Source organism: Plecotus auritus, assembly GCF_963455305.1.
Source record: "Plecotus auritus genome assembly, chromosome: 7".
Taxonomy (NCBI): domain Eukaryota; kingdom Metazoa; phylum Chordata; class Mammalia; order Chiroptera; family Vespertilionidae; genus Plecotus; species Plecotus auritus.
Window position 1 is genome coordinate 72,511,855 of NC_137774.1, and position 19,133 is coordinate 72,530,987.

The window sequence follows — 19,133 nt, forward strand, 5'->3', positions numbered from 1 at the left end:
AGTGACCCCAGATAGACATGAGAACAAAATCCCTATAAACTGGTTGCAGGACAGAAGAGGCCCTGCAGCAGAGTGTCAGCCCCTGGGCCATCCCAGCCTCACCTGCACCCCAGGCCACCACCCACCTCTGCCTAAAGAGAAAGGACAGAACCAACCTGGAGATCTGTCTTCAAACTTCTCCTCCTTGTAGTGATCAACAACGATGTCCGTTTCCACGGAGATCAGCTTCTTCTTGTCAAATTCACGAAGATGAAGCAAGGTCAGCTCATCAAACTGCTCATAGCAGAAGAGAACCTGTGAGGCCCAAGAACATCTCCATCAGGCTTGGAGAGGACCCCGCCCACGACAGAGAGAGGGCCGTGGGAGTAAGGGCTGCAGGCTGGGCCCCTAATCCTGGAACAGCCACACGGGATGCTGCTGGGGCGTCCTGGGCCTTTGCAGATGAGGTGGATTGCCAGAGGGTTGGAAGGGAGGCTCTGGCTATGTCTTAGTAGTAGAAATGGTGATTCTACTTACAGAGAAATCCCTGTGTCACCTCCTACAGGGACACACAAACCAGATGGCAGACTTCAGACTGGGCCTCTGTGCCCCCGGACGTGTGGCTTTCCCGGGTCCTGGGCACATTCAGCTATTTTCCACTAACCGGAGAGACCCTACCCCACCTCACTCCACCCCGCTGCCTTGGGTGCTCAGACCCCACCTTATCCCCTGACCTGGCCCCAGCAGCCTGTAGGGATGCAGCCTGCCCTGTCACTCACCCACCTCCATGTTTTTCTGCTTCATGGCCTCATAGTAGGGTGAGTGCTCAGCCAGGTGCCGGTTGGGGGTGCACAGGTAGTAGATGTTGCGGGTGCCGGCCTGCATGCGACTGGCGTAGTCCACGAGGCTGGTCAGCTGCCCAGCGGGCAGTGCTGAGGACTCATATCGCAACAGCTTTGCAATATCCTCCTGAAAACAGACAAGGGTAGGTCACTGCTCATTCCAGATCCTCACTCAGAAAGCCTCCAGAGCATCTGGGCACTGACATGGGAAACCTCTGGCTAAAGGGAGATGTCTGCTGGCTGCACCCCCGGCTGGTGGGCCCCCTATGTTCTGCAGCTGGGGCAGCTCCCGTAGAAGCCTGGCCCAGGATGGCTTCTAGTCAGGTCTGGTAGTCCCCACATCAAAAGTTCAGGAAACCTGAGAGCACCTTCCACCTCAGGTGGCACAGGGCCTCACAGAGAGGGGCTTTTTGGGCAAGCTGTGTGCACCCCAGGAGTGGCCAGACCGTCCCCATGGCAGAGACTGCTCCTGGTGGTGGGGTTTGATCAGGGCACATACCCAGGGTTTAATCACTGGTTGGGGCTTGTACAGGAGGCAACTGATCAATGTTTCTCACACTGATGTTTCTCTCTCTCTCCTCCTTTCCTTTCTCTCTCAAATCAATAAAAACATATCTGCAGGTGAAGATTAAAAAAAAAAAGGCCAAAATGTGTTTATTGAAGAAGCATATCATATATTAAGTAGTGCTGCACAATGAATTGAACTGAAGCCCCAGTAGCACCATGTTAAAGGAGTTCCACCCATCACATGATGAACATGCCCTGACGAGGCACAATGTCCCTGCCTTCCCTGCCCTGGTGAACCAGTACCTGGCCCTGGCCCGGCCTTTGTGATCTCCTGAGCCCCCTGAATGAAGCCTTGTGGGAGGAGACAGGATATACACCTACTTCCTTCCAGCCTCAGGTGAGAGGACTGAGCGAGATGAGCCTAGTCCCACAGGACGAAGGTGCGGACACATGCTGCATTTACTGGCTCCCGGGGAGCAGTAGCTGGGGTGCCCAGACATGCCCGTGTCATGTCCTGGGAAGCTCAGGTTTCTGGCCTCCACCATTAACAACAACAAAAAAATCACAGCCCAAGGCAGCAGAGAGAAAGGCCCAGAAACCTGGACCCTTACCTTTTTTAAAAAATATATATATATTTCTTTATTGATTTCAGAGAGGAAGGGAGAGAGAAATAGAAACATCAATGATGAGAGAGAATCATTGATTGGCTGCCTCCCGCACGCCCCCCACTGGGGATAGAGCCCACAACCCGGGCATGTGCCCTTGGCCGGAATCGAACCTGGGACCCTTCAGTCTGCAGGCTGACACTCCATCCACTGAGCCAAACTGGCTAGGGCTGGACCCTTACCTTGACCTCCTGTTCAGCAGTGGTCACAATGCCCTCTCTCATGAACAAGCCATAATCTTCAAAAAACTTGGCATATGTCTCAGCGTCTTTTTTACTCTGGTCAACGAAGAATTTTATTAGCCTCTGTTGTAGAACGTCCCGGAGTTTCCTACAGCACAGAAATAAATTTATCATGAACAAGCAACTTTTATGAAATACTAACAGCCAGAGGTATGAGAAAATGTTCTGCTACACTAATAATAAAATTAGTGAAAACAACATACCATTCTAGCCAAATTTTAAAAAACGGAAAAAGAAAGGGTGATCCTTGGCAAACACCAGGTGGGAAGACATACGTCCCTAGAGGCAGGAACGTGGACTGACAGCCCTTTGCAGAGGGCAGCTAACAGCTGCCCAACCTTGATGGTTCCAACTGTACAGACTGCTCCCTGGGAAATAGAACGAGTCACCAAGACTTACGGAGCAGGAGTTTCACTGTAGCACATAAAAGACAAAACAATTATGAACAACCTCAGTGGTCAACAGGAGAGAATAGACTGAAATGAAAAATAAGTGCACTCATTAAAAATCACCTCCTGCCCTAGCTGGTTTGGCTCAGTGGATAGAGCGTTGGCCTGCAGACTAAAGGATCCTGGGTTCGATTCCAGTCAAGGGCATGCACCTTGGTTGCAGGCTCAATCCCTGGCCTTGGTTAGAGTATGTACGGGAGATAACCAATCGATGTGTCTCTCACATTGATGTTTCTCTCTCTCTTTCTCTCCCCCTCCCTTCCACTCTCTCTAAAAATCAATGGAAAAATATACTTGAGTGATGATTAACAACAACAAAAAAATCACATCCTAGCCCTGGCTGGTGTGGCTCAGTTGGTTGGGTGTTGTCCCATGCATTAAAAGGTTTCAGGCTTGATCCCCAGTGTGGGGCGTGCAGGAGGGAGTCAATCAATGATTCTCTCTCAACATTGATATTTCTCTCAATCTCCCTTCCTCTCTCTGAAATCAATTAAAAAAAAAAAGAAAAATTCCAATATGGATAAATTACAGTATACATATATACATATGTATAATAAAACTATACTACTTTCTATACATTATAGTTTTGCATAATTAGGATTCATACTATATATACAACATGTACACTATAACTTGGACTATATAACTGGATATACTATGTGCACAATACAATATTACAAAATTGGGATTTTGTGAATCAAAGTGTTAACTACAGCATTATTTAATGGCATAAAATTATGAGCAACATGGGATCCTTTCCCAATGTATATATACATCAAATCATCATGATTTACACTTTAAACATCTTAGAATTTTATGTCAATTATACCTCTCATAAAGTTGAAATTTTAAAATGTTAGTAAACAATTATATTTAATGTAAAAGTAAAAATAAAGAACCATTTAAACATTTTTAAAAATTATGAGCCATTTATTAGTGGAATTAGGGATATTTTTATTTCCTTCATAGTATTTTGCCTTTCCTTTAAAAAAAGTGAAATTACCATGTATTTCTTTAATAATCCAGGATAGGGGAGCAGTAATGTTTAACATTCATTTAAGCTTTTCCTCTTCTACTCATGGCCTGAACAAGTGTGTTCTTCAGACACAGGGTGGCAAGAGACCGGGCAGCACCCGAGCCTGTGGCAGGGGAGCCACAGCAGCTAGGACAGGGAAAGCCCCAGGAGGGTGTCCCCACAGGGTGGGGGAGGGGGAGCCTGGCATGGAGTGTCCAGGCCTAAGGACCCCAGAGGAGGGTGTCCAGACTGGTGGTAGTGGGCAGCTCCCTGTGGAGTCAGAGCCCAAGTGGGTAAAGCCCATGTCAGGGGACGGCAGTGGTGATGGCACACCAGGAGGGGGGCTGGCCAAAGGCAACACAGGAAGGAAAATGAGAGGCAGACTTCTCATCATCACAGGGAGCTAACAGGGAAGTCCCAGGGGTGCTGGGTGAACTCGGTAGATACAGAAACAAGGATGGAGGCAGATGACACACACACATAAGTACACGGACTCTCACTGCTCAGCTCTGTACTGAGAGGGCCTGGGAGAGGTGAATGCCCAACAGCAATGGCATCCCTAGTACCCAGATCTTCACTTAACACCACTCTCCATTGAAATGAATCCAGCTCCTTGGAGGAATGAACAATTCCAGGGCCAGGAAATGATGTAGGCAAAACACAAGGTGAGCCCGAAACATCCTGTGCCAGAAGTGAGGACATGCTCAGCGCATGACGGGCATGTCAAAGGGCCAGCAGTCGGCCTGAGTGGGCTCCCACTGGCTAAACTGGGGACCGTTTGGGCATCAAAATAAATAATGACACTAATAAGTTATAACCCACTAAGTAAAATAGGAATCAGCTCATACAAATAAATTATGTATATTAAAAAACATAAAAGCAATAAATAGATTGAAAATTTGATGAAGCAACATGCTCTTCACATAGCTGCAAACACCCTCTGCAATATGATGTATTAGTGACAAACAAGAGGACCTTCACACGGAGAAGGCTGGCACACGCCCCTCCATCATGTCAACTTGTGAATCGCCAGGAACAGGACAAATCAAAGTCAGGCCCCATCTGACAGGATGCAGTCATTTTGTGCTAGTGCTGCATCCACGACCCACACGAGGGCAGTCCACAAAGTCACTGGCCTGAAACCTTCAGAAGCACGCTGGTCACAAAAGTCAGGGAAAGACTGTGGACCTCGGCCAGCCTGAAGGAGGCTGGACAGACAACTAAAGGCCCGTGTGACTCTGCACTGTGCCTCTAACAGGGCGGCACACGTGGTGGGACGGCACGAGTGAATGGGTCCGAGGGTAGACAGTGGTGGGGCCACACCAGCCAACGCCCTGACTGGAGGTTGTCCTGCAGCCTGGGGAGAATGCCTTGTTCATCGGAAATACACCCTAAGATATTTGGGAGGATGGGGCATCGGGCGGACACCTTACTCTCAAAGGGCACAGGGGGAAATGTCCTCTGTATCATGTTTCCACCTTTTCTGTAAGTGCATGGTTCTTTCAAACACATCATTTAAGTCTGACTCTTTTCTTATCAACATGAGCCTCAGACTGACAATCTAGCCCTTGAGAAAGAACCACAAGCAGCAACCAAGTGGCTAGACACACCCTGCCTGAGCCTCAGGTCAGCCCAGCTCCGCTGCTGGGAACAGCGTACGCTTGTGGTCAGAAAGTGTGGGTTCAAATACAGGGTCCCTCCGTGATTGCTGTGACCTCTCCGCAACTCAGTTTCCGCAGTTCTGGGTGAGAATGAACACTCAGTAACAGTGCTATTGCTGCAATCAGGATGGGGACACAAGAACCCGGCCACCTCAGCCCATGGGATTCCAAGAGCAACATGTCCAAAAGAGGGTCTGGTCCAGGGCCGGCCCTCGCCTACTTCACAACATCAGTGACCTTCTGGGACCAAGATCAGGTGATCTCCTGGCTCTGTTGCTATCCTTAGCCTCATCCACACCAGAGACCGCCTACCTGGACTCTCCCCAGCTGTGGCCACCCCGGGTTGGCAGATGGAGTCTGGCTAAGGGAGGGGACATGTCCCAGCACAGCCATAATTTTCCTCAATGCATAGTCCCCCCACCCTTTTTATAAAAAATGTGAAGCAAAACATCAGGCAAAGCACGCATGATTTGCACACGTTCTCCAGGCACACGGCCCCTCAGCCACAGCTCCTCTCTCTGCTCTCAGCAGGTGCCTGCCCCCGGAGGCTTACCTGATTAGAGCACTTTCCTGGAGGAGCTCCCGGCTGAGGTTCAGGGGAATGTCCTCACTGTCCACCACACCTTAGAGAGACACGGGCACATCAGGATCCTGGCAGTGCCTGAGACTCTGCCCCCACCCTCCTGAAGGGCCACTGGCTTCCCACCAGATCTCCACTTTCTCCTTCGAAGCCCACAGGATGTCAGACTACATGAGGGTAAGTGAGGCAGGAAAGCAAAGGCAGGAGACTCAGTGGGGCAACACCACCCCAGCCCCTGCAAGTCCTCACGTCCTGGAATTTATGCAGACAGCCTCGGTCAAGACGATGTGACCGCAAGAAAAGCAGGCAAGGCTGGGAGCCTTTGCCAGTGAGGTTTCTAACGTTTCAGCATCACTTTGACACTCTGAAAACCACTTCTGGATTTTCCTTTTAAAGTCATAAATATGTCGTGGTATTTTGCATCTTTTCATGCTATGATGAATACAAAGGTTTATATGCTGAGTGTTTTGTTTTTTTTTTATTAAACTACTAGAGGCCCGGTGCACGAAATTCGTGCACAGGGGAGGGGGGGGTGTCCCTCAGCCCAGCCTGCACCCTCTCCAATCTGGGACCCCTCGAGGGATGTCCGACTGTCCCACCACGGGCAGTCGGACATCCCTCTCACAATCCAGGACTGCTGGCTCCCAATTGCTCGCCTGCCTGCCTTCCTGATTGCCCCTAACTGCTTCTGCCTGCCAGCCTGATTGATGTCTAACTGCTCCCCTGCCAGCCTGTTTGCCCCTAACTGCCCTCCCCTGCAGGCCTGGTCCCCCCCCCAACTGCTCGCCCCTGCAGGTCTCGGTCCCTCCCAACTGCCTTTCCCTGCAGGCCTGGTTGCCCCCAACTTCCCGCCTCTGCCGGCTTGGTCACCCCTAACTGCTCTCCCCTGCAGGCTTGATCGCCCCCAACTGCCCTCCCCTGCAGGCCTGGTCCCTCCCAACTGCCCTCCCCTGCTGGCCTGATCGCCCCCAACTGCCCTCCCTTGCAGGCCTGGTTCCTCCCAACTGCCCTCCCTAGCTGGCCATCTTGTGGTGGCCATCTTGTGTCCACATGGGGGCAGGATCTTTGACCACATGGGGGCAGCAATCTTGTGTGTTGGAGTGATGGTCAATCTGCATATTAGATAGGATAGAGGCCTGGTGCACGGGTGGAGGCCAGCTGGTTTGCCTTGAAGGGTGTCCTGGATCAGGGTGGGGGTTCCCTTGGGGCGTGGGGCGGCCTGGGCAAGGGGCCTATGTTGGTTTACAGGCTGGCCACGCCCCCTGGGAACCCAAGCAGAGGCCCTGGGATCTGGGATTTATTTTTCTTCTACAATTGAAACTTTGTAGCCTGGAGCGGAGCCAAGCCTTCTGCTTGCTCCGTGGCGGCAGCCATTTCTGTTGGGATGTATGTATCTTCTATAATTGAAACTTTGTAGCCTTAAGCAAGGCCTGGGCCGGCCAGGGTGTGCAGAAAGCTTGGCTTCCTCCATCACCGGGGGCAACCCTAGCCTCCTGCTCTTTCCAGCTCAGTGGCTGCTGCCATTTCTGTTTGAGTTTATGTATCTTCTATCGTTGAAACTTTGTACCATTGAGTGGAGGCCTAGGACGGCAAGGGCAGGCGGAAAGCTTGGCTTCCTCCATTGCCGGGGAAACCCAAGCCTCCCTCCTGCTCTCTGTGGCCATAGCCATATTGGTTTGGTTTATTTGCATATTTGCTCCTGATTGGCTGGTGGGCGTGGCTTGTGGATGTAGCAGAGTGGTTGTTAATTTGCATATTAGTCTTTTATTAGATAGGAGGATAATCTATTTAAATGCAAGGCAGTTCATCATGTCTAAATCTAAAACTCATATATCTTTAAACACTAAAATAACTCAAGTCCTAGCTGGTATGGCTCAGTGGATAGAGCGTCGGCCTGTGGATTAGAGGGTCCTGGGTTCGATCCCAGGCCTAGGCCCTGGTTGGAGCTCCTGAAGGAGGCAACCAATCGATGTATTTCTGTCTTTCCCTCTCTCTTTCACTCTCTCTAAAAATCAATGGAAAAATATCCTCGGGTGAAGATTACAAAATAAATAACTAACTCAATTTAAACACGTCCATCTGCCCCATTCCCCCAAATCAACCAAGACTAGTATCTGGAGGCAGTCAGCTTCCTAGGAGGCTCTGTGAGCACGCCCACCTGGCTCGCCCAGCCACAGCTGAGGCTGCTGCCCTGACACCTCACTCATTAAAGATGAGCTCCTCTGCCCAACCAGTGCGGCTCAGTGGTTGAGCGTTGACCTATGAACCAGGAGGTCATGGTTTGATTCCTGGTTGGGGCATGTGCCCAGGCTGCAGGCTCAATCCCCAGTAGGGGGTGTACAGGAGGCAACCAATCAATGATTCTCATCATTGATGTTTCTCTCTCTCCCTCTCCCTCCTTCTCTGAAATCAATTAAAAAAAAATATTTTTTTTTTAAAAAGATGAACTCCTTCTAATGCAGTCAGCACCCTGGGCCATAGGCTGGGAGCCACACCTGTCCCAGGGCGCCAGCCCCATACCTCGAATGAAACGCAGCCACTTGGGCAGGATATCAGTGGCCTTGGTCTGGATGAGGACTTTGCGGCTGTACAAAGAGACGCTGGAGCTCAGCTCCCGGCTCACATCAAACATGGATGGTTTCTGTGGGCGAGGAGGAAAGGGCAGTGTCAGCTGCACACGGTTGAACCTACAAGATCATGGGGAGCCCTGATGACGGCTCTGTGAATCACCCTGCCCAACTGGGACTGGACTGGGAGTTGTGGGTGGACATGCAATGATCCAGAAGCAGAGACAGGCCAGGAGACCTCCCACATCTGTCTGTTCAGAATTCCAGTGCCCAGGGAGGACCCCCCACAACAGTTCTCAGAGGGCCTTCTCTGGACAGCCGCTGCCTTCCCCAATCCGCTCTCCCTGGAGGATATTACAAAAGGAAGACTCATTAGTATGTCCCGTGAACAGAACCAAACCTGCTAGGGGTTAGAGGTCAGCAAACTACAGCCCATAGACCAAATCTGGCTCATCACCTGGTTTGTGTAGCATAGAATGGCTTTTTCGTTTTTAAATGGTTGGGTGGGGGGAAAAACAAAAGACGACTATTTCATGGTATGTGAAAGATACAGGAAAAATAAATCCCGGTGTCTCGTTTCCTGGACACGACTCTGCTTGCTCCCTGAGGTACAGGCGTGGTGCTTTCATGCAGTGGCAGAGCGCTGTGGCTGCGTGTGACCTGCAAAGCCCAACCAGGCAGTCTGGCCCTCCACAGGAGTGTCTGCCAATCCTGCTCTACCCCAGTGCTTCAAAACCTGCAGTCTGCACACACTTCACGTTGAATCTTATAAAAGGGAGACTGATTCTGGAGGTCTTGGGAGAACCAGAGATCCTGCATTACCAAGTCTCAGGCAATGCTGGTGCAGCTGGGCTATAAAGGACACTCAGTGATGAGGGTCGAGAATAGCTCTTTCCAAAGTGGATAACAGGGCTCCAGTCAAATGAAGCCAGGAGAGGCTGGGTCCAACCCCGGAGCAGGCTTCTCTGTTGCAGGCTTTGTCAGAGACTTCACCACGCTACTTTGTAAGCCAGGAAGTCTTAGGGGCGAAACAGAAGGACGGAGAACGCACAACTTATGTGCGCACCGCAGAACCCATCCCCCCGCAGAGCTCGGGAATGTGCTGCCTGGAGCCAGAGGAAGCCTACAGGTCGCTCCAAGGACCGTCCCTGCAGCCACCCTGTTTACAAAACCCACCCAAAAAACGCCGGGTAATACACTCCCTCACTTTACAACTCTGTGCTCACCCGCCCAGAGGCACAGGTTTTTCTTTTACTCTGATGCTGCCAAGTAAATTTTGGGGATATGTCACAGTTCAGAAAGTGCTGCGGGTGATGGAGAACGCTGCCACCGCGGGTGATGCCCCCGCTAAGGGAGCTGCAGACTCGCCACTGGCAGCCCCAGCATGCTGAGCTCACCATTTCCGGCACATAGAAGATGCTGCGGATATTGAGAGGGGCGTCTGTCTTGTAGTGCAGAGTGTAGCGGGGCTTGTCGTGGGCCTGCGCGATGTAGCGGTAGAATTCCTCGTGCTGCCACTGGCCCACATCCTTGGGGTCCATCATCCAGATGGCCTGGAAATGGACATCAACTGGGAATGATAGGTTTAAGACACTTCCTCACAACCACCACATGGAGCTGATCTGGGGGAGCTCGTGGCGCCTGGTGCTAGTGATGCTCCCTCGGGATGAGACGAGGACTGGCCTCTAGGACAGACCAGGGTGCTGGCCTCAGGTGCAAGCCCCTCCCTCTGCCTCTGGCCCCACCCGCTCTAGCACTGAGGGAAGGGGTGCCCCAGAATGGGTGGGTAAGGGGGTCCACAAAGAGAGAAACACACAAAAGGCCCAGAGAACAAGTACCCCCTCCCAAGCAGTGTGTCCAGAAGGGCCAGCCAGGAGGCAGGATCTGGACGTGCCCACACATTAGGAATACTTGACGTCAACCGGCAAATGGTAAAGAAATAGTCTAGCCCTGTGGTCAGCAAACTGCGGCTCGCAAGCCACATGTGGCTCTTTAGCCCCTTAAGTGTGGCTCTTCCACAAAATGCCACGGCCTGGGCGAGTCTATTTTGAAGAAGTGGCGTTAGAAGAAGTTTAAGTTTTAAAAATTTGGCTCTCAAAAGAAATTTCAATTGTTGTACTGTTGATATTTGGCTCTGTTGACTAATGAGTTTGCCGGCCACTGGTCTAGCCAAATGATGGAATATTACTCAGCCCAAAAAGGACCTTGAACACATTATGATGGGAGGCCAGACACAAAAGGCCACATCACTGATTCCATTTATACGAAATGTCCAGAATAGGCAAGTCCAGAGACAGAAAGTAGATTGTGGTTGCTAGAGACTGGGGGTAAGTGGGGAGTGACTGCTAATGGGTACAGGGTTTTCTCTGAGGGATGAAATGTTCTAGAATTGACTGTGCTGATGGCTGCATGGCTCTGAATACACTAGGAACCACGGCCCTGCGCTCTGTAAGGGTGAAACGTGCGGTGTGTGCGTTACAGAAGGTGCACAGGGATGAGGTGGCAGGGGGTGGGACCTCGTTTGCATCACGGATCTCACCTCTCCACAAAGAACACCTTGTCCTGGGATTCTGACATCATCCAATCCTACTTCTTCCCATCTAGCCCCAGAATGTACCAACTGGCCTCCACAGCTGCCTGAGCCCTTCAGGAGCAGAGGGTCTCACCTGCAAGGTATTGATGCGCTTTCCGTTAAGGTACAAGGGGAAACTGACGAAGTTACTGTATTTTGTCACCACATCTGGAAGAGACAAAAGAAAAACAGTGACTACAGGAAGCTTCTAGAAATAAAAGCTCTGGAAGTTGCTGCAGGGGTCACTCAGCAGGCTGGGGAGGCCTCGGTGCCGTGCCCGTGCACAGGTGGGAAGCCAGGACACAGCAGGGACACATCCTGCCCGCATAGCTGAGCAGGACTCACACCAGAACCAGATGCCTCCAGGTCCAGGCCACCAGGAGACCAGGCAGCATTCTGGATCACATGAATGCGGTTTTATAAGCTGGCAGTGGACCCTGGGAAGCACACGGCACCTTCGATAAGCGTTTAGTAAGACGTGGACAGAGAAAACCACACACAGCAGCACCCCCTCAGGTTCTCAGTGAAGCCTGGGCTCAGGCCGGCCAGGGTAGCAGGCCAGCGATAGCTGACAACACAGGGAGTGATGCAAGGACTGTGCAAGACCTCCACGTGACCCAAGTCACACACTGCCCGAGGGAGGGAGGGAGAGCGGCACCTGACTTGGCCAGCAGTCAGGAGGCTAAGCCTTGCCTCCTGGTTCCACACGGAGTCAGCCCGGAGTCTGTCCTCAGAGTCTGTCCTCGGAGGCCCAGGCAGCCACGCCCAGAAACACCCCTGCCACCAGCTCTGCCCGTGTTCCCCGCACACTCCGACCCTGACAGGATCTCCTAAAACATGCCAGCAGGAGGTGCTGCGCTGACTGGTGCTGCGGCCCACATGTCCAGAGGCCCAGGCTCCCGCTCACCTCGAACCCGGGCCTCGCTGGCAAACTCTCTGCAGTCTGACTTCAGATGGATGATGATTTTGGTTCCAGTTCTAACTCCTGAAGCTTCGGCGATTTCAAATACCCCGGAGCTAAGACACAGGAGAGGGAGAGAGCCAGTTGCCACGTTACTACCGACAAATCCCACCCGCAGGTCAGTGATGCTCCCTGGGTTTTCACAGCAGAGCCCAAGCTGACACACAGAAGGGAAGCCAGATGCCACCTTTTATTACCCAGCTGAGCCCCCAGACCAGCAACGTTCTGTCAGGGACAGTGGCTGCTGCAGGGTGGGATGGGGGCCCTCCTGCTCCCCAGGGCATGGTCTCAGGAGCACAACCTCTTGAGCTTTATGTCCACATGAGTGGTCGGGGCGCTGTGCCAGGCATTGGGAGCAATCAGAGGCCTGGAGACTGCCCCTAACTCCCTTGTTAACGGCATTTCTGAGCCTCTAGTCTAGCAGAAGCCAGGGGTCTCCTTAAGAGCAGAGAAACTGTTTCAGGAGAAAAAGAAGGGATGAACCCCCAACAAGTTGCTACCTTGTTGCTACCTTGGCCCAAGTGTACTCTGAGCACTGCTTTCATGGAATAAAACAGAAATCTTAATTCTGATAGGGCGATGAGCAGTGCTCTGACCCGGCCTCCTCTTGAGTGTGCTACTGAAACCACAGCGGAGGACAGAAGACTCGGTCGGGAAAGCAGCGTTCAGAAGGAAGTTTGGGGCCTGCTGAAACAAGTGCTCACATTCGGCTAAGGTACCATCTTCCTCAAATACTACCTCTAGATAGTCTTGGAACATGCACTTAACTGACCTGTAAGACACGATCCCAGTGCATGCTGGAGAGCAAAACTAGCATCTGAGGGGAAACCCGAGCCCTGTGCTGGCGGGAAAGCAGGACCAGGCCCATGGGTCAAACTTGGAAGTTCCAGGGTCGGGAGGAATAAAAAATGGGCTCCCAGAGGACAATGTCCAGGGACGCCGCCCAGGGCCAGGGGGCACCAGGAGAATGGCCAAACCATGAACCAAGGAGCCTAGCCTGGGACGGTCTACACTCCAGAACACAGTCATGGAGCCCAAACAAATACCAGGGGCCACTGGGATCAGCAAGGAGCTGGCTCCCGAAGCAGGAGGGTCAGCTCCCTGTCAAAGGCCCGGAAAGGCCCGCAGGCATTTCCTAAGGGGGTCTAACTTTCCAAATGAAGTGCCACGCTTCCTCTGAATTCAGGTGACACTGAGCTGTGGTGTCCCAGGGCAGGGGGCACTCCTTGTGTCTGACTCGGGGAGCCTTACCCGTCTGAAAGCCACTGGTAACCCGGGCTGTCCAGGCTGGCTGAGCGGGAATAGACCTCAACTCTGTCGGCCACCATGAAAGCTGAGTAGAAACCCACTCCAAACTGGCCAATGATCTTGCTGCTGGCCTCCGCCTGGTTCTGCAGCGCATCCAGAAAGGCCTGTGGTGGCAAAGGCTGGTCAGAGGGAGGGCTTCCATTCCCAAGAGAGAACAGACGTTTGCGACTCCCTGTGTGCATCCCTCTAACAAAAGCTAAGATACCATTTAATCCGCCACCAGTGGTCGGCAAACTGCGGCTCGCGAGCCACAGCCGCGGTTTGCCGCTCTGTTGACTGAGTTTGCTGACCACTGCTCCAGACAAACACATCAACTACTTTTCACCCATTTTACACACAGAGAACAATGCCATGGAGCGGTAAAGTGAGTTGCCGAAAGACCCCAAGCTGGGCAGCAGAGGGACCGGTTCTATATCTGCTTCCTAGGGCTTGTAACCCTGCCTGTCGGCTGTAGGCCTGTGGCCCGGGGTGAGGAAGCGGCAGCAGTGTGAGAGCGTGCACACACCCTTCCTGCAGGAAAGGGGGGAGTGGTAGCTTCTGAGGACAGCCCCTGAGGTTCAGTAGGTGAAGGGGTGTGACACGCATGCCCATATGTGTCTTCTGCAGGTCTCCTACATTCCATGCTTCATGGGGAAACAGTATATACCAAGTACATACCACCTTTGTACGTACCACCAGGCACTTAATTATTATAACTCAAGTTAACAAATTTCCTAAGATTAAAAATCAAGCAAAATGAATACACTCATTGCTATGAATACTGTCCAACTGAACATTCTGTGATGATGTAAATGTTTTATATGGTCCAATATGGTAGCTACTGACTTCATTTGACTAGTGCAACTGAGGAACTAAATTTTAAATTATATTTAACTTTCATTTCAATCCAAATGGCCACATGTAGCTAGTGAGATAGCACAGATTTCCCTTGATAGAAATACATGTAATGGGGGGAGCAGGTTATAATAAAGAAGTTTTTTAAAAGTGGAAATTTCTGCCCTGCTGGTGTGGCTCAGTGGTTGAGTGTCAACCTATGAACCAGGAGGTCAGGGTTCGATTCCCGGTCAGGGCACATGCCCGGGTTGCGGGATTGATCCTCAGTGTGGGGCGTGCAGGAGGCAGCCGACGTATGACTCTCTCAACATTGATGCTTTCCTCTCTGAAATCAATAAAAAAGTGTATTTTTTAAGTGGAAATTTCTGTAAATCACTTTGGACCAATAAGTAGACTATTTTCAAGCACTTGGCACAAAGTGCCATTTTAGGCACCACTTAAGACCCACAAAACAAGCAAGGAGAAGAACAAAGGCAGCCAAGGGCCGCCAGCCTTTGTCTTGGGCTGGCACAAACGCTGCTGGAGGAGGACACCTTGACCACTGACACTTGCCTCCCCTCATAGGCTTCAAGTTGCACAGCAACCAACCACCCGCAATGGGCACCCTGTTACCACAAAGGGTTTCTGAAGGACCATCCTGCCCACAGACACTGCAGGCAAATTTATTCTTGTGACCCTTGTCTGAGAGGAGGAGTACTTACTTCTGCCTGCCCTCTTTGCCTCAAGCCTATGCAGCTTAAGTAACCACTGAGAAATGAGTGAGAGAAAAGCTTCAGGAGGCAGAATGGCATATTCCAGACTCAGACCAACAGGAGGCTTTGTGAACCTTGGGCCGGTCAATTCTCAACTACGCAAAAGTACTTATTTCAGCCTTTTCATCTATAAAGTAATAGAAACTTCCTCAGATGTCCCCCTGACCACACAGTGAAATCACGTGGCATGGTGGTTCCACAGCACCAACACGGAGCTCACACCAGAGAACATTCCTACGGAAGCTGGCGTCAGAGCGAGCTGGCACCCTCCTTCTCCAGTGGGAGCCGCCTTTCAAGGAGAGGAAGGGAGGGGCACTGAGGGGCTTACCTTTGACCCCGACTTGGCGATGGTTCCCAGGTTGGACACCAACTCTTCCTGTGTCATCCCAATGCCAGTGTCCTAAGGAAAGAGACACGCTAAGCGCCAAAGACCCGGCACCTGGGGAGGTGTAGGGACAGCCCTGAGTCACAAGTGGCATCAATTACATTTGCCAGGCAGGGCCCAGCAAATGGCACATGGTCATCAGAAAAGACAAATTCTAGTCATATCAGCCATACCTCAGGAGAAAACCTCACTAGAAAACAGACACATAGACCAAAGAGAAAACCAGTCCAAAAATAGAGCTGCACAGAGTGTCACTTGATTTTCAACAAAGGTTCCAAGATAATTTGATGGAGAAATGAAAACCAAATGGTACTAAAACACTACATAGCCACATGCAAAACATTAACCTCAACCCTGACCTTACTTACACCATACACAAAAATGGATCACAGACCCAAATGTAAGAGCTAAGATTGTAACACTTTTAGAGGAAAATATAGGAGAATATCTTTATAACTTTGGAATAGGTAGACATTTCTTAGGTCACTAAAAGCATGAAGCATGGAAGAAAAAAGTGATAAACTGGACTTCATTAAAATTAAAAATGTCACCGAAACCCGTTTGGCTCAGTGGATAGAGTGTCGGCCTGCGGACTGAAAGGTCCCAGGTTCGATTCCGGTCAAGGGCACGTACCTTGGTTGCGGGCACATCCCCAGTAGGAGGTGTGCAGGAGGCAGCTGATCGATGTTTCTCTCACATCGATGTTTCTAACTCTCTATCCCTCTCCCTTCCTCTCTGTAAAATATCAATAAAATATATTTTTAAAAAAAATTAAAAATGTCTGCTTTTCAAAAGCCACCTAAGAAAATAAAGAGACAAGCCACAGACTGCACCCAAGCCTGAAGTTAGATGTCAATCTGTTAACTAAAAATTTAAGAACCCTCTCAGAAACCACTTCTTTCCTATCCCACCAGTGTCTGAAAAGCACCTTTCCCTCAAACAGGCCTTCCATTTACAGTGAGGCCAGCACACAGGTGGGGCAGGGGTGGGGGAGGGGAGAAGTGGGCTGATCTGACCCCCAAGGGGACAGAAGCTGGACATCAAAAAGATACATAAATATAATATTTATGAGCACAAGATCTGGGACTATTTCCTGAAAAGTCCCTTTTAACTTTGGAAGTTGGTGCTTTACCCGTCTTCAAAATTCTTCTTTGCAATCTACACTAATAAAAGAGAAACATGCAAATTGACCATACCTCCACGACGCCCACCAGCCAATCTGGAGTATGCAAATTAACCCAACAAAGATGGTGGGTTAATTTGCATATGCAGGTGTGGAGCGGCCGGGCAGGGCAGGATGCCTGCTATGAGGAGGAGGGCAGGGGGCGGAGGGAACTACAGGAGCAGCGCTCTGGCCGGAGCGAAGGCAGAAGGCGGAAGGTGGCAGCCAGAGCGAAGGCCTGGGTCCCGGGTGCCGGAGGAAAACCGGTGCCAGCAGCCAGGGGAAGGAAGGCCTATTCTTGCACGAATCTTCGTGCAATGGGCCTCTAGTCTAGTAATAATGAACATGGAAACAATGATGGCCTCTTTGTTCTCTAATTTCTTCATGGCCTGTCATCCCTAGAGTTTTAGTCTCCTCAAAAAGGTCCTTAGTAGCCCCTCCCTGCTCTACTCCACAGAAAAGAAAGTGTACACTGGTCAAAAATCAATGAACTGAACTTACGAAATTTATTATATGTAAATCATACCTCAATTAATCTTACTAAAACAACAACAAAGCACACACATACAGAGACTAGAGAGAGTAAGTAAACAAGAGCATACAAAAGATGCCCTATAGCAAAGTCCTGAGCAGGTTAGCCAGTGTACGTGGTGGAGGCAGGAAACCCAAATGAAAAATGCCCACTTAGAGCCCAACTGAGGCACATCTTGCCACCCCCACAGAGATGCACACCCCAAAATTCCACCATGACTCTGGGATGACAGGTTCTGAAGCTGCTTTCTCAGGATCATAATGTCCCCTTCAGGGTCACTGCCTGGTAAACCTCCTTTGCCTTTCTAACTTTTTGACCTTAAAATTTTCAAAAGGTTACAACAGCAACCAAAAGTATTGCTTCATCAAAAGTAAGACTGGCCCTAGCTGGTTTGGCTCAGTGGATAAAGCGTCAACCTGCGGACTCAAGGGTCCCGGGTTCGATTCCAGTCGGGGGCACATGCCCGGGTTGCGGGCTCAATACCCAGTGCGGGGAGTGCAGGAGGCAGCCAATCAATGAGTCTTTCTTATCATTGATGTTTCTATCTCTCTCTCCCTCTCCCTTCCTCTCTGAAATCAATAAAAACATATTCAAAAAAATAGTATTACAGAATATAGGTGCATGGGAAAATATGCATTACAAATGAACAAGAACAATTGAGGCCCTGGCCAGTGTGGCTCAGTTAGTTAGAGCATCATCCCATGGGGTCTTGGGTTCGATTCCCTGTCAGGGCACATATCCAGGTTGCAGGTTCAATACCTGGTCAGGGCACATACGGGAGGCAACTAATCAATGTTTCTTTCTCATGTCGATGTTTCTTTTTCTCTCCCTCCCTCTCTCTCTCTCAACCTGGAATCAGTGAAAAACATATCCTCAAGTGAGGATTAAAAAAAACAACAACGATGCAATATACAAATCTTGTAACATAGAACCCACACCTGAAACCTATATAATCATGTTGACCAATGTCACCCCAATAAATTTAATTTTTTAAAAATGAAGAGTACCAAAAACCTAAATAGACAGATGGGTTATTTTAAATTTCCTCCTTTTCTACTTATTTGTGTTTTCCAAATTTTCTACACTGAACAAGTATTGTTTTGATTGTATATTAAAAGAGGAGCTATTATAGCTGTAAAGATGGTCAGCACAATTCTTTGGGCCTAGAGGCATAACAAAAAGGCAAGCCCATTTTCTCTATCCCAATGAGTGAAGAGGACCACTTCCCAGGCACCTCAGTGGCATCAGCACAAGAGGCAGGGAAGCGTGCCACCCGTCAGGACACAGGAGGAGGTACCTGGATTGTGATGGTGCCTTTCTCAGTGTCAGTCTGCAAGTGAATCTCCATTTCTGGCAGCGTTTGGCCTTCGGACACCAGCTTGTGACGCAGTTTTTCCAAGGCATCACTAGCATTGGAGATCAGCTCCCGTATAAACACCTACAGGAATGAAAAGATGCTAACACTGCAGGATATATTTGGATAGCAGCATCTGCAGCAACTGCTAAAAGGCAGAAAGAATTGCCACAGAATATTCAGTTTTTACCCATAAAGACTTTCCACAGCTTTATACAGTACCCTCTAACTCTACTGATTGTTCCTCCTGAAAATCGAGCCTGAAGTTAGGTGTCAATCTATTAACTAAAAATTTAAGAAGAACCCTCTGAGAAACCACTTCTTTCCCATCACTTGCCCAGGGATGACAAAATATTTCACAAACAGCCCTAACTGGTTTGGCTCAGTGGATAGAGCATCGGCCTGCGGACTGAAGGGTCCCAGGTTTGATTCCAGTCAAGGGCATGTACCTTGGTTGCAGGCACATCCCCAGTAGGGGGCATGCAGGAGGCAGCTGATCGATGTCTCTCTCTCATCACTGTTTCTAACTCTCTATCCCTCTCCCTTCCTCTCTGTAAAAAATCAATAAAATATATTTTAAAAAAATATTTCGCAAACATCTTTCTCCTACTCACTGAAGAAAGACTCTCTGGCTTTGGCTTCATTTACTGTAGGATCATCAAAAACGGGCCTACAATGTTCAGGATAAAAAAGGGCCACAGGCCCCCTCAGCCACCAGTGTCTGAAGAGCACCTTTCCCTCAAACAGGCCTTCCACTCACAGTGAG

General features: G+C 50.2%; 1 protein-coding gene across 2 annotated transcripts in view; it reads right to left on the reverse strand.

Moving 5' to 3' along the window:
• TRAP1 (TNF receptor associated protein 1) overlaps positions 1 to 19,133 on the reverse strand; it is a 77,719-nt gene that overhangs the window by 7,798 nt on the left and 50,788 nt on the right. For both annotated transcript variants that reach the window (XM_080679902.1, XM_080679903.1), the window contains 11 exons: positions 18,311 to 18,451; positions 15,263 to 15,334; positions 13,292 to 13,452; positions 11,987 to 12,096; positions 11,174 to 11,247; positions 9,905 to 10,060; positions 8,461 to 8,581; positions 5,914 to 5,983; positions 2,176 to 2,323; positions 763 to 948; positions 156 to 294 (listed from right to left, as the gene is read on the reverse strand). In XM_080679902.1, the coding sequence (XP_080536028.1) occupies positions 156 to 294; positions 763 to 948; positions 2,176 to 2,323; positions 5,914 to 5,983; positions 8,461 to 8,581; positions 9,905 to 10,060; positions 11,174 to 11,247; positions 11,987 to 12,096; positions 13,292 to 13,452; positions 15,263 to 15,334; positions 18,311 to 18,451 (1,378 nt within the window). The remainder of the gene's footprint in view (positions 1 to 155; positions 295 to 762; positions 949 to 2,175; positions 2,324 to 5,913; positions 5,984 to 8,460; positions 8,582 to 9,904; positions 10,061 to 11,173; positions 11,248 to 11,986; positions 12,097 to 13,291; positions 13,453 to 15,262; positions 15,335 to 18,310; positions 18,452 to 19,133) is intronic.